This window comes from Ylistrum balloti, unplaced genomic scaffold (genome assembly GCF_031769215.1).
Source record: "Ylistrum balloti isolate Yb309-2 unplaced genomic scaffold, AGI_CSIRO_Ybal_v1 Utg370624, whole genome shotgun sequence".
NCBI classification, from domain to species: Eukaryota; Metazoa; Mollusca; class Bivalvia; order Pectinida; family Pectinidae; genus Ylistrum; species Ylistrum balloti.
The window spans coordinates 19,060-34,446 of record NW_026782382.1 but is presented as its reverse complement, the minus strand read 5'-3'; the positions used below and the strand labels follow the sequence as shown (position 1 = coordinate 34,446).

At 35.0% G+C, this 15,387-nt stretch overlaps 1 protein-coding gene across 1 annotated transcript; it reads left to right on the top strand.

Moving 5' to 3' along the window:
* The first annotated feature begins 3,228 nt into the window (after positions 1 to 3,228).
* LOC132557103 (uncharacterized) lies at positions 3,229 to 6,669 on the top strand. Its single transcript, XM_060221591.1, has 5 exons — positions 3,229 to 3,281; positions 3,716 to 3,824; positions 4,093 to 4,156; positions 5,866 to 6,102; positions 6,434 to 6,669. Exons 1-5 carry the CDS (start codon positions 3,229 to 3,231, stop codon positions 6,667 to 6,669), a joined length of 699 nt encoding a protein of 232 aa, XP_060077574.1.
* Positions 6,670 to 15,387: the final 8,718 nt, after the last annotated feature.

The window sequence follows — 15,387 nt, the reverse complement described above, 5'->3', positions numbered from 1 at the left end:
CTTAAAGAAATTTATTACAGATATAGTTAATTACGTCTTGTTGTTTTTCTTTCAACAGAACCATAGATCATTTTATTGTAAAAAAGGATGTTATCTCTTGAGACCCCTGTCAGATTGATAGGGTAGGTATATTATGTATATATATTATTTAACTATTAACTACATCTGTGTAATACAAATGGTAAATCCTATAGTTTATCATGTGTTGGCATTGGATATATATATTTTGATGAATTCGTAAAGTTTAGTGTAACCGTTACGGGAAATATAAATATGTGTAAAAAGTAAAGTTGACTCCATGTCCAGTGTATAACATACAGTGCGTAGTTTGTAATATGTCTTATACATGAACTTATGTTTTATTTGTGTTATTGTAGGGTCTTTTGGTGCGTCTAAATAAACGTATGAAAGGAATGAATCCAGCGTTATTTTATAAAACACTGTAGCATTGGAACCCGGCTACATTTGTAATGCCCTTTACTTCGGAAAGTAACAAAATTTATACAAAAACTAGAAAAAATTCTTAGTAATTTCTGAATTAATTGTATGTATCTAAAATTATATGTAAGTATGTATGGGCATGTATGTACACGTATGTATGTATGTATGTATGTATGTATGTATGTATGTATTTATGTACGTGTGTATATATGTAGGTACATGTGTATGTATGTGCGTGTGTATGTATGTATTCGTTGGGACCTCTAGTGGTGACACAGTCAGTGGTTGTGCCTCCTCGTTAGCCCCGGGGCATGTCTTTCCGTACGGCGGCACGTGGGTACACCTGCTCTTACAAGGGGAGGTCCCTTCCTTCTCTTTGGCACTCTGTTCTACCTCCCTACTATTTTGGCGGTGCTGAAGGGGCTGCCTGGCTTCTAGTCATCACTACGGTATGGTAATTATTACTGAAATGAAATTGAAGCTTTTCATGTAAAACAAATTTTTATGAGGTAATACTTACCCTAACTTTATGGAGACCCACCCTATCCTCCCCTCTTCCTTATCTGCCTGGCTGCCCCTCTGTGGGGTGCTTCATAAAGGTTATTAGAGGAAGGGTGACCACTCTATGTTCCTGCCGTGATGGCTTATGGATCGTAGGGAGGGCGGGATTGTTTGAATATTTTGTTGTGGGATACAAAGATGGGTGTAGGTACTGTATTTGCACACTAAAGTTATGGTAAGTATTACCTCATGAAAATCGGTTTTACATGAAAAAAAAAACAACTCAAATTTCATGTCTTAGTTATAAAATAAAAATCAAGATAATGTCTTGTCGTTTAAAAAGTAAAACCTCTTTTGCACTTTGTCTGTACTGAGACACGGCCTATTCTTCTAAATCAGCCGCTTGCCTCGATCTTGACTTTACAACGCTGTCACAATCCGACTTTATTCGGGTATGTATACGTTTCGGTACGCTCGATACGGTATGTTTGAGCTTCCATACTAGAGCGTCCACCCGGTTATGCAACGATAGACGTGGCATGGAACTGCAGATGCCAGTTATTCCTGTAGAAGCGTGAAATATCAGTCACGGTAAGTACACAAACTATCTTTCAATGTATTATGTGAATGTTTATAGTTTCTGGGTTGAAGGTGACTATCGAAAGATAGTTTAAGTTTGTATTATTGAGTTTGTTAATGTTGTTTACCGGGTACGTTCGTTCACACGTGTGAGCACTGATTACATCGTTTATTACCTGTATACATCTAAATATGGTTAGGGAACGCTTTATATAATGATGATATGTATTAGCTTAGGTTTCATTAGTAGTAGTACGAAGTCATAGAGCTATTTTCATATATTGTAGCTTGCTGTCCCGGGGATAGTAATTGTGGCTTGATTATCTAAATACTTGATTAAAGCCATTCTGGTCTCTAGTCATTATTAATGGTCAAAGGGCAGACAATTCTTTGGAGTTAAGTTCTGGGTATGAATTATCCCTCATTTGTATGAAACTGAGTTTTCGGCAAAGGTCATTATCAGAAATACAAGTATAAGTCAATGTTGCGGACTTTAGACGGATGAAGAAAGGATCCAAGATGAAGAAAGACACATTCAATTATAGAGTAATATTTATTTAACAAAGTCAAAGGGTTTTATTTAAGGAACTGCGCTACCAGGATAAGTGGTTGAGTTATACCATTTGGCTGTTACAATACAGTTGTTTTCCATCATTGTCATATACAGCAAAAATAGATGTGGCAGGTATATTCCGACAATGGCAGTGTCAGTTGCGGGATAAAAATATTATTATCGTGTTTAGTGAAAAATGTGTGAATATACCGGCGAATTTCAAACATCGTTTTATCTGATAACATTGTCACGAAGTCGAGAGGCTTGATGATGATGAAAATAGAATCAACAACCATGAAATAAATTTAACAAATTTATTAACAATTCACTGTGTATATATGTACAAAGTGATAAAAGCAAAAAGAATGCCTCCTGGAAAGGAGTGACACAACATGGGGTTCGAACCAAGATCACAGTATGGTTACACCCTATAGTTACCATTAATCAACCAGAGTTCCGCAAGCGTTACAAAATACGCCCGTCCTAAGTTGAGCAACCATAACTGGATGAATTTCAGGCGGGTAATTTTGGTTTCTAGGTTGTAAGATTGATTTCCAAGATTATCTACTGAATTTCTGTAAAGTTAACGGTGCTTGTGTAAAACTTACTCGATAAAGAGTAACTGAGGTTAAGGTTATCATTTTATCGCGAGTTGTCTCCCATTACACCCTTCCTTCCCCTTTCGCCTGGAGGAGCTACCCACGGCACACAAATTGTTCCTGAAGGGGAATTATGTAATGCGGACCGTAAATGGAACGAATTCAGTAAGTGCGGGGGTAGTGTGGACATCTCTGGTGTGGTTATATTCGATGCCTAATTCTTTCGTGACATTAAAAAGTTCAGTAAATGCACCAGGTGTGACCATTATATTCGGGTATCGTTTCCGAGTTTTAATGTTCTGTTATAATACTTTAATCAGTAGAATCGTCTGAGGTCCTACTTTAATATATAGTTGTCTTTAAAGTTTAATTGAAATAACCTCTCACTTCCGATGAAAATGGCGCCAAATTGGTGCTGATTTCGGTAGCTGCATGACGTCACTAACAGTCGGTAAACGACGTCACAACATGCATACATGGTATTCAATCACAGCATCGAGATCTGCGATGTGAACGTAAAACAGAAAATAAGTCATTTAATATTTAACATTTAATATGAGAACGAAGCATACATTCTTTGCTGAGAGAGAAGAGCGAGAAGCACAGTTGTAAGTACGTGTCAATACTTTAATGACGACTGATAATTTTATATTTTTTTCTAAGAAGGCGATGATTCACAACTGAAAGTGAATAACTTTACAGGGTTTTCGCAGTAGCAATATGTTGTTAAATATGAGATTTATTCAATATCATCATAAACGTATTGTTTTGAAGATGGAATGTTTTTAAGCTTTGTTTTAGTTCTCGGTAAGCATTAAAAGATTCCTCCAGAGGAAAAATAAAAAAAAATACCACCAATCAGCGTAAAAATATGTCAAGTTGAACTACAAAATCTATTAATAAGTAATGAACTTATCGATAATACCGGGCAGCTTGAACATTGTGTGAATCCCGATGTCTCACATTCCCACAACGACTATTTTTATAATTATGGTGTACAGAAACACTGCTGATTGATAACTCTTTTTCGTTCTTCTTGTAGTAGTGTCCAAACATGGACGGTGATCGGTCCATTCGTCCTACTACTGGCCACTCTCAAGAGTTCGATGTTTGAAGACGAGAGTCGTAATCTATACGAATACAGAGTGATCGTACGTAATCATTAACCGTCCATTAGCTCATAATACTAAATAATCTACTACAGAATACTTACTGTCCAACTAAAGTAATCATCGAAACCAGATGCTTTCGCTCTCATATACATTTGTAGAAACAGCTTCCATTCACCCATTGGATTCTACCGTGGCAGCTCGAAAGTTACCGATTGTCAGTGTTTTGTTTTTCATAAATCATCTTACTCTTTGATAGGTAAAATAAGTTATTTAGTCGTTGAACACAAGCTTACTTCCGATATTGCAGTGGTATGTGGCCGAATTTGGACTCATTGTGACCCTGTGGTACACGGTTTACAAGATAGCACATGGTAAGTCAGGGTATATGCACTTACTGTCAATCCATATAATAGTGAAAGAACAAGGGAAAACACATTTGCAATTTATCAGAAAAATACACAACGTCACTGAAAATTCAAAAGCTCTGTATTTTCCCAGATTTTGAACTTGGGCTGGAGAAACTTGACATCGCAGCAGTACTCCGATCCTAGCGCGCATTTTTCTGTCACTGTTCTCATAATCCGAAACATAATTGAAAGGGTTTATATGGTGTCACGGCATTGAAAATCTATATATCGATTAAGTTATGTATACTTATCTGTATGTAATATGTTTTATCTGTATGTGATCGAGACCGTTTTATCTCGGTCGAGGGCTGAAATTCTGCATCTAGTCAATATTAGTGTTTATACCATGGCATTAACAACTAATAAATATAAAGAATTTGTAGATTAAAAGAAAAAAGTGTTAAAAACAAGGGTTGTGTATCAGTAGGCTACAATGTTGCATCTACGTTTCTGTTTGAAATTGTTTAGGGACTGAAAATACCGGGTCTGGTGAGAGAGAATTCTGGAGTGGTATAATGTACGGACAGAAGCTGTATCTATAGTTATCTTTTTTGGTTTGGAAATGTTATTGACAGAGATAAATATAACGAGTTGAGGTGATCTGAGACTTCATCTAAGAAAGTAGATTTATTGCAACTACAATTGTAACTGTTACGTATCTTATATAGCATAGGGAGTCCGATGTCTACGTTTTTCCAGGGATTCCAGATTAAGATGTTGTAACATATCTGACACGCTCTCGGTGTTATGGTGTCTGTTGATAGTGTAGCAGGCTGCTCTTTTCTATATTCGTTCTAAATTGTCCTGTAACAAAATATCATTTGAGTCGAAAGCGAAAATGAGATGTTTCAGAATCTCGTATTCTGGTAATAGAGGTGTTTTTTCGCGTATACAGTGTTGTTAAAGTTGCACAGCAATTTTTTCTCGCCTATTTTCACTTTAAAGTTCTAAGATTTGACGCTATAACCTCCTTTCCTGTCAATAGGATATGACATTGTTTTAATTGTTAGAAATTTCACATTAAAGTATCAGACTATCTCGGACAAAACAGAAAAAATGTAGCATTTAGGAATGGATGGAATCTCCATATTTCGCTCACGAGACCCGCTCTTATCCTTCTAAATTTCTAGATATGTTGTATAAAGGTGACCAAAGTTCCTAGCATTGTTAAGATAAAAAACAAACAAACAACAGTACACATTGTTGGTGAGATAGGGCGGTACCCTTTTTTTTACCGGCGCTAGATTAACAATTTTTTTCATCCATTTGGTGGTGAGATAGTGGGATCTCAACCCGGTGGGAAAGATGATTCAGTTTGTACACACGAGACTTGCCAACTGATTACAACCTAATACTCTTTTCCCAGCTACACTGTAAGTGACCAATGCCATTATGACGTCACAATTAAAAGCATTGCATGCATTGTGATATTTCCAACACTACTGATTGCTATAGATCAGCGTAATGTTCACCAAATATTCATGTAAGAGGTGGGAAATAATATCAACTATATGTGGGCATGTGGAACGTTAGCTATCATAACCAAAGGTATACAATTGTGTTCAGAACCGTAGCAAATTCTCGGTTTGCTGAAATAAGAATTTAAGGAATATCTTCTATTTCTCATCAACCAGGAAAGAAATATTCTAATATCCCATTATCATTGATTTTAGTTTGGTATATACGAAAGTACAATCTAATGTATATACCTAAACCGGAAATACTTTTTGAGGAAAAACTACCACCAGAATACAGTGATACTGAACCGAAAGAGAAATCAACTATTGCGTGCCAGACGGAATCACGCAATCATCCAGAAGAAGCTGAAAAGTTAAAGACAAGATATAACAAGGAAATCCGCACAATCAATAGAGAGATGCGAATGATGAAGAGACGATACTCGGAGAAAGGTAGAAGATAGATACAAGTTCTCGTGTTGTCTATGTGTCATAGGGATTCGCAATTACATGTAGATTGTCAGCTACGTCATTTACCAAGGATTACATAGCAACTTGGTATTGTTTAAGGTTGTGTGTGTACTTTGAAATATATTGATAAGATTTTACATTTCAATTGATATAATTACGTAACGAGAAGATATTTGAATGTTGATTTAGTTGGACTGTGTTCTATCGAAATATGTAGTTCGAAGATCAGAATAATGCTGTCTGTCAGTTAACACGATGCTTTAATTTAGGGTCACGAACGCAGTATATAATTTGTGTCCGGTTTTTTTCTAAGTGTCGAAGGCGCGATATCGGGTAAAGACGACAGACGCCCAACTCTCAAATCTCCAGCTCAAGGTTCCTCAACTTCTTAAGGAAAAGTCCTCCCTGGAAGACGAGAAGGAGGCGATAGAAAAACAACTCCAGGAAGAACGACAACGACACCAGGAACTCCGGTCAAAGTTCAATAAACTTCACAACCAGATGGCAAATCCTCTTATCACTGGCAGGAACTATATCAACTACCATTAAAAATGAACATGATATAATTTTTTACTGGATCAGATTAGTACAAAAAGCGAAGACTTGTCAAGGTTTTATATGTATTGTTTAACATGCGTCACCATACTAATAACAAGCTAGTAATGTGGTACATACGTGTGGAATCCTGCTAGATGTTGAGAAAAACAGAAGCATGATAGAAAATGATAAAAACGCTTTTATTTATGTATCTATCAGATTTTATATACACTGTATGAAGAATAATTTTTCAGATACACAATATGTTATCATTGGTGTTTTGATGATCGCGAACTGTTCTGAAAACTAAAAGCACCTAGATGAACGAATTCCTGTGGAATGAAAAAAGGCAGATACATCACTTAAACCTAGTTAAAATTTCATATCAAATACGATTATGCGTTCAATATTGTTTACATCTCTGTATTCAACAAAATGGACAGGAAGTTCAGATATAAACAAAAGTGTAAGACATACACATACGTGAAGGCAGGCCCTTTTTTTAAATGACGAAATTATTGTAAGAATGAAAGTACAGTTTATATAACGCTTTGAAGGATTCGCTAAATAATCATACTTGACGGGTTTTTTTTTTTTTTCTTAAAATACAAAATCGTTCTATCGTAATTAGTTTAATGATATCAGGCCCCACTTGTATAAAACATCTCAACTTGAGATTTCCTCTAGTCGAGATTTTCCTCAGCTGATATCTCCTCATAAACGGCTTGTATAAAATTTTCTCAAGGAACAGGAGGAAGTCATCGGCTAGGATGTCCTGAAATTCCTCGAGGAATTTTCATACTAGATATTTTCAAGGAGGTATCAGCTGAGGAAAATCTCGACTTGAGGAAATCTCAAGTTGAGATGTTTTATACAAGTGGGACCAGGACACATAACAGGCAATAGCTAAAGCAAACGAAAGCAGTAATTCATTCAAAGTATTTTACAAAAAAATAAATAAATAAAAAGAATAAATAAATGAAAATATCACAATATAATCATCCGTGTGCATGACACAAACAAAATGAGTGATACTTGTTTATGTCGTAATAAATTGCAGAGGAGCATGTATAACACACGGTGTATACTACCATATACAGTTATTTGAACAATTAAACTCGGTTAACTAACCTAAGAAAATGAATTACACTTCAATGAAACATAATACTATTAAAGATGTTTTCTCATTTCTATGCCTTGTTGGTTACTGCAATTACCCTGTTACTTTCAGGAAAGAAACAGCATTTGTTCAATAGAAAGAAATATAAAGTCTACAAAGGAACGCCGTGGTTTTAATATATTACATATTCTATCATATTAATGATATATATACTTCATGACGATGAAAGTGTACGGAAGAGCATTTGTTCACATCGCTTTTCTCCTGTATCAAATTAATGATTGTCATGAAAAAAAAAAAAAAAATGAATGAGAAGAAAGTAGAGATAAAGATGAAAATTAATTACAAAACAAACTTTTAAAGTGAAAATGAAAGTAAAAACGGACAAGAAAAACTTTACCAATGTAAGGATCAACTATGTTTTTAAATTTGTGACTCTCTTTCGATGAAGCTGAAGAAATTTGATATTCCGGAACATGTGGTATTCTGGTTCTATTTCAGGTGTCTCCGTGTAAATCTTTTGTACATCTTTCCCTCCAGTTTCATCGAACCTGAGTTTGAATTAAGATTATGTTGAGATGTCGATAAACACATCATCAACAGATGCAGGCTATTCAACAAGCCTTACATTCCCTGTCAATCAGTAAACAATCCTTGTTATCAACATTTCTTCACAAGCACCCAATGAATCTTAAAGTTCATATGTACGTTCCCCTCGGTTCCCTGTTATACACTTTATTAGAAAATAATGACCTGCAGGTTTTCTTCGATTTTGACGATGACAGTTTGTCATCACTTTCTCTTAAAATGTACATTATTTTTTTCTTTTGTCTGTATTTTATACTATATTTTAGTAGCAACGCGTGGGGGTGACATTAATAGAGTTATTTGCGCCTTCTCATCAAGTAAAAACACAATAAGGGCATTTTTTGGGCATTATTCCAGACATCTTGGTTACCTTGGTCCGAATTCATAACGCCAGTACCACACAGAAAATGAATCATCGGGCTCATTTACTTGATCGATATATTTATCAATTTATTACTAATTGTAATCCAGGCCAGATATGCACACGAGAAAATTATGTCGTGATTTCATTGTAGCAAATTATCATTGGTTGACCAAAAAATGTCTTGTTACTCTACTCTACTTTCAAGAAAATAAAAAAGAATAATAAATCGGCTAGATGTTTTCCAAGTGCTGCAGTTGTATGTTTGTATTTATCTACTTACGTTGTGTCTTATAAAGCACGAGGCTCATAAGACAAGTATCCCTCTCCCGCTTTAGTTGTTTTAAATTAATCGTTTTCAACTAAGGAGAAAGAAATTAAAACATTGATTTAGGTTCTGAGGTTTGGGCTGTTACACAAAACATCCACAATATTCAGGTTGTTAGATTTGGGCTATTACTTCAAATATCCTCGATATTTAGGTTCTTAGGTTAGGACTGTTGCATCAAAAATCCACAATATTTAGGTTCTAAAGATTTGGGCTATTACATGAAACATCCAAAATATTCAGGTTGTAAGGTTTGGGTTGTTATATCAAACATCTACAATAGTCAAGTTGTTAGGTTTGGGATGTAACATAAAAAAACCCACGACATTTAGCTTGTTAGGTTTGAGCTGTTAAATCAAACATCCACAATATTTAGATTCTTCGGTTTCAGCTGTTACATCAAACATCCACGATATTAATGTTGTTGGTCTGTAACATCAAACATCCACAATAGTAAGGTTGTTAGGTTTGGAATGTTAGATCAAACATCCACGATATTTCGGTTCTTATGTTTGGGGAGTTACATCAATCATCCACAATATTTAAGTTGTTAGGTTTGGGCTGTTACATCAAACATCCACGATATTTCGGTTCTTAGGTTTTGCCTGTTACATCAAACATCCACAATTGTAAGGTTGTTAGGTTTGGGATGTTACATCAATCATCCACAATATTTAAGTTGTTAGGTTTGGGCTGTTACATCAAACATCCACGATATTTCGGTTCTTAGGTTTTGCCTGTTACATCAAACATCCACAATTGTAAGGTTGTTAGGTTTGGGATGTTACATCAATCATCCACAATATTTACGTTTGGGCTGTTACATCAAACATCCAAAATATATGGGTTGCTAAGTGTTGGCTGTTACATCAAACATCCACAATATTTATGTTGTTAGGTTTGTGCTGTTACATCAAACATCCACAATATTTATGTTGTTAGGTTTGGGCTGTTACATCAAACTTCCAAGATATATCGATTCTTAGGTTCGTGCTATTACATCAAACATCCACAATATTTAGGTTGTTAGATTTGAGATGTTAAATCAAACATCCACAATATGTAGGTTGTTAGTTTTAGGCTGTTACATCAAACAGCAAAAACATTAAGGTTGTTGAACTGTTACATCAAACATCCGCAATATTCAGATTGTTAGGTTTTGACTGTTACATCAAACATTCAAAATAGTAAGGTTGTTTGGTTTAGGACGTTACATCAAACATCAACGGTATTTCGGTTCTTAGGTTTTGGCTTTTACATCAAACATCAATAATATATTGGTTGTTAGGTGTTGGATGTTACATCAAACATCCACAATTGTAAGGTTGTTAGGTTTGGGATGTTACATCAAACATCCACAATATTTGCGTTTTAGGCTTACATCACACATCCAAAATATATAGGTTGTTAGGTGTTGGCTGTTACATCAAACATCCACAATATGTAGGTTATTAGGTTTGGGATGTTACATCAAACATCCACGATATTTGTATTATTAGGTTAGGGCTATTGCATCAATCATCCACGATATTTCGGTTCTTAGGTGTGTGCTGTTATATCAACCATTCACAACATTTATGTTGTTATGTTTGGGCTGTTACATCAAACATCCACGATATTAATGTTGTTGGTCTGTAACATCAAACATCCACAATATGTAGGTTGTTAGGTTTGGAATGTTACATCAAACATCCAAGATATATCGGTTCCTAGCTTTGTGCTATTACGTCAAACATCCACAATATTTATGTTCTAATGTTTGTGCTGTTACATCAAACATCCACGATATTTCGGTTCTTTGGTTTCTGCTGTTACATCAAACATCCACAATTGTAAGGTTGTTAGGTTTGGGATTTTACATCAATCATCCATAATATTTACGTTTGGGCTGTTACATCAAACATCCACAATATTTATGTTCTAATGTTTGTGCTGTTACATCAAACATCCACAATATTTATGTTGTTAGGTTTGGGATGTTACATCAAACATCCAAGATATATCGATTCTTAGGTTCGTGATATTACATCAAACATCCACAATATTTAGGTTGTTAGATTTGAGATGTTAAATCAAACATCCACAATATGTAGGTTGTTAGTTTTAGGCTGTTACATCAAACAGCAAAAACATTAAGGTTGTTGAGCTGTTACATCAAACGTCCGCAATATTCAGATTGTTAGGTTTTGGCTGTTACATCAAACATTCAAAATAGTAAGGTTGTTTGGTTTAGGACGTTACATCAAACATCAACGGTATTTCGGTTCTTACGTTTGGGCTGTTACACCAAACAGCCACAATATTTAGGTTGTTAGGTTTGGGGTGTTACATCAAACATCAATAATATATTGGTTGTTAGGTGTTGGATGTTACATCAAACATCCACAATTGTAAGGTTGTTAGGTTTGGGATGTTACATCAAACATCCACAATATTTGCGTTTTAGGCTGTTACATCAAACATCCAAAATATATAGGTTGTTAGGTGTTGGCTGTTACATCAAACATCCACAATATGTAGGTTATTAGGTTTGGGATGTTACATCAAACATCCACGATATTTGTATTGTTAGGTTAGGGCTATTGCATCAACCATCCACGATATTTCGGTTCTTAGGTTTGGGCTGTTACACCAAACAGCCACAATATTTAGGTTGTTAGGTTTTGGCTGTTACATCAAACATCCAAGATATATCGTTCTTAGCTTTGTGCTATTACATCAAACATCCACAATATTTAGGTTGTTTAGATTGGTATGTTACATCAAACATCCACAATATGTAGGTTGTTAGGTTTGGGGTATTACGTCAAACATCCAAGATATTTCGGTTCTAAGGTTTGTGCTTTCACATTAAACATCCACAATATTTAGGTTGTTAGTTTTGGGATGTCACATGAAACAGTCACAATATTTAAATTGTTAGGTTTTGGCTGTTACATTAAACATCCAAAATATATTGGTTGTTAGGTGTTGGATGTTACATCAAACATCCACAATTGTAAGGTTGTTAGGATTGAGATGTTACATCAATCATCCACAATATATAGGTTATTAGGTTTGGAATGTTATATCAAACTTCCACGATATTTCGGTTCTTAGGTTTTGCCTATTACATCAAACATCCACAATATTTGTGTTGTGATGTGTTCCCTGCTACATCAAACATTCACGATATTTCGTTTCTGAGGTTTTGGCTGTTACATCAAACGTCCATGATATTTCGATTCTTATGTTTGGGCTGTTACATCAAACATCCACAATATTTCGATTCTTATGTTTGGGCTGTTACATCAAACATCCACAATATTTAGATTATTATGTTTTGGCTGTTACATCAAACATTCAAAATAGTAAGATTGTTTGGTTTAGGACGTTACATCAAACATTAACAATGTTTCGGTTCTTAGGTTTGGGCTGTTACATCAAACAGCCACAATGTTTAGTTTGTTAGGTTTTGGATTTTACATCAAACATCAATAATATATTGGTTGTTAGGTGTTGGCTGTAACATAAAACATCCACGATATTTCGGTTCTTTGGTTTCTGCTGTTACATCAAACATCCACAATAGTAAGGTTGTTAGGTTTAGAATGTTACATCAAACATCCACGGTATTTCGATTCTTATGTTTGGGGTGTTACATCAAACATCCACAATATTTAAGTTGTTAGGTTTGGGCTGTTACATCAAACATCCACGATATTTCGGTTCTTAGGTTTGGGATGTTACATCAAACATCCACAATATGTATGTTGTTAGGTTTGGGATGTTACATGAAACAGTCACAATATTTAGATTGTTAGGTTTTGGCTGTTACATCAAACATCCAAGATATATCGATTCTTAGGTTTATGCTATTACATCAAACATCCACAATATTTAGGTTGTTAGATTTGAGATGTTAAATCAAACATCCATAATATGTAGGTTGTTAGTTTTAGGCTGTTACATCAAATAGCAAAAACATTAAGGTTGTTGAGCTGTTACATCAAACATCCGCAATATTCAGATTGTTAGGTTTTGACTGTTACATCAAACATTCAAAACAGTAAGGTTGTTTGGTTTAGGACATTACATCAAACATCAACGATAGTTCGGTTCTTAGGTTTGGGCTGTTACATCAATCAGCAACAATATTTGCCTTTGGGCTGTTAAATCAAACATCCAAAATATATGGGTTGTTAGGTGTTGGCTGCTACATCAAACATCCACATTATGTAGGTTATTAGGTTTGGGATGTTACATCAAACATCCACGATATTTGCGTTGTTAGGATAGGGCTATTACATCAAACATCCATGATATTTCGGTTTTGATGTTTGGGTTATTACATCAATCATCCACAATATTTAGATTGTTAGCTTTGGGCTGTTACATCAAACATCAACGATATTTCGGTTCTTATGCTTGTGCTGTTAGATCAACCATTCACAACATTTATGTTGTTAGGTTTGGGCTGTTACATCAAACATTCAAGATATATCGTTCTTAGCTTTGTGCTATTACATCAAACATCCACAATATTTTGGTTGTAAAGATTGGTATGTTACATCAAACATCCACAATATGTAGGTTGTTAGGTTTGGAATGTTACATCAAACATCCACGATATTTCGGTTCTTATGTTTGGGGTGTTACATCAAACATCCACAATATTTAAGTTCTTAGGTTTGGGCTATTACATCAAACATCCACGATATTTCGGTTCTTAGGTATGGGATGTAACATCAAGCATCCACGATATGTTTGTTGTGTGGTTTGGGATGTTACATCAAACATCCAAGATATTTCGGTTCTAATGTTTGTGCCTTTACATCAAACATTCAAAACAGTAAGTTTGCTTGGTTTAGGACGTTACATCAATCATCCATAATATTTAGGTTGTTAGTTTTGGGCTGTTACATGAAACAGTCACAATATTTAGATTGTTAGGTTTTGGCTGTTACATCAAACATCCACAATATTTAGGTTGTTACTTTTAGGCTGTTACATCAAACATTCAAAACAGTAAGGTTGTTTGGTTTAGGACGTTACATCAATCATCCATAATATTTACGTTTGGGCTATTACATCAAACATCCAAAATATATGGGTTGTTAGGTGTTCGCTGCTACATCAAACATTCACAATGTTTAGGTTCTTAGGTTTCTGCTGTGACATGAAACATCCACGATATTTCGGTTGTAAGGTTTGGGATGTTACATCAAACATCCAAGATATTTCGGTACTAAGGTTTGTGCTTTTACATCAAACATTCAAAATATTTTTCTTGTTATGTTAGGGCTATTACATGAAACTTCCACGATATTTCGGTTCTTAGGTTTTGGCTGTTACATCAAACATCCACAATATTTAGATAATTGGGTTTGGGCTGTTATATCACACCTCCACGATATTACGTTTCGGAGGTTTTGGCTGTTAATTCAAACATCCACGATATTTCGGTTCTGAAGTTTTGGCTGTTACATCAAACATCCATGATATTTCGATTCTTAGGTTTGGACTGTTACATCAACCAGCAAAAACATTAAGGTTGTTGAGCTGTTACATCAAACATCCGCAATATTCAGATTGTTAGGTTTTGGCTGTTACATCAAACACCCAAGATATAAGGGTTCGTAGGTTTGTGCTATTACATCAAACATCCACAATATTTATGTTGTTAGGTTTGGGATGTTACATCAAACATCCAAGATATTTCGGTTCTAAGGTTTGTGCTTTTACATCAAACATCCACAATATTTAGGTTGTTAGTTTTGGGCTGTTACATCAAACATCCACAATATTTATGTTGTTAGGTTTGGGATGTTACATCAAACATCCAAGATATTTCGGTTCTAAGGTTTGTGCTTTTACATCAAACATCCACAATATTTAGGTTGTTAGTTTTGGGCTGTTACATCAACCAGCAAAAACATCAAGGTTGTTGAGCTGTTACATCAAACATCCGCAATATTCAGATTGTTAGGTTTTGGCTGTTACATCAAACATTCAAAATAGTAAGGTTGTTTGGTTTAGGACGTTACATCAAACATCCACAGTTGTAATGTTGATAGGTTTGGGTTGTTACATCAATCATCCACAATATTTGCGTTAAGGCTGTTACATCAAACATCCAAAATATATGGGTTGTTAGGTGTTGGCTTTTACATCAAACATCCACGATATTGTGGTTCTTTGGTTTGTGCTGTTACATCAAACATCCACAATAGTAAGGTTGTTAGGTTTTGAATGTTACGTCAAACATCCACTGTATTTCGGTTCTTATGTTTGGGGGGTTACATCAAACATCCATAATATTTAAGTTGTTAGGTTCGGGCTGTTACATCAAAC

What these genes read in the sequence shown, in the direction of transcription:
- LOC132557103 (XM_060221591.1), top strand. Translation starts at nt 3,229, where the DNA reads ATGAGAACGAAGCATACATTCTTTGCTGAGAGAGAAGAGCGAGAAGCA. An exon ending in GAAGAGCGAGAAGCACAGTT is followed by an intron (nt 3,282 to 3,715) that starts GTAAGTACGTGT and finishes TTCTTCTTGTAG; the next exon opens with TAGTGTCCAAACATGGACGG. An exon ending in TATACGAATACAGAGTGATC is followed by an intron (nt 3,825 to 4,092) that starts GTACGTAATCAT and finishes CCGATATTGCAG; the next exon opens with TGGTATGTGGCCGAATTTGG.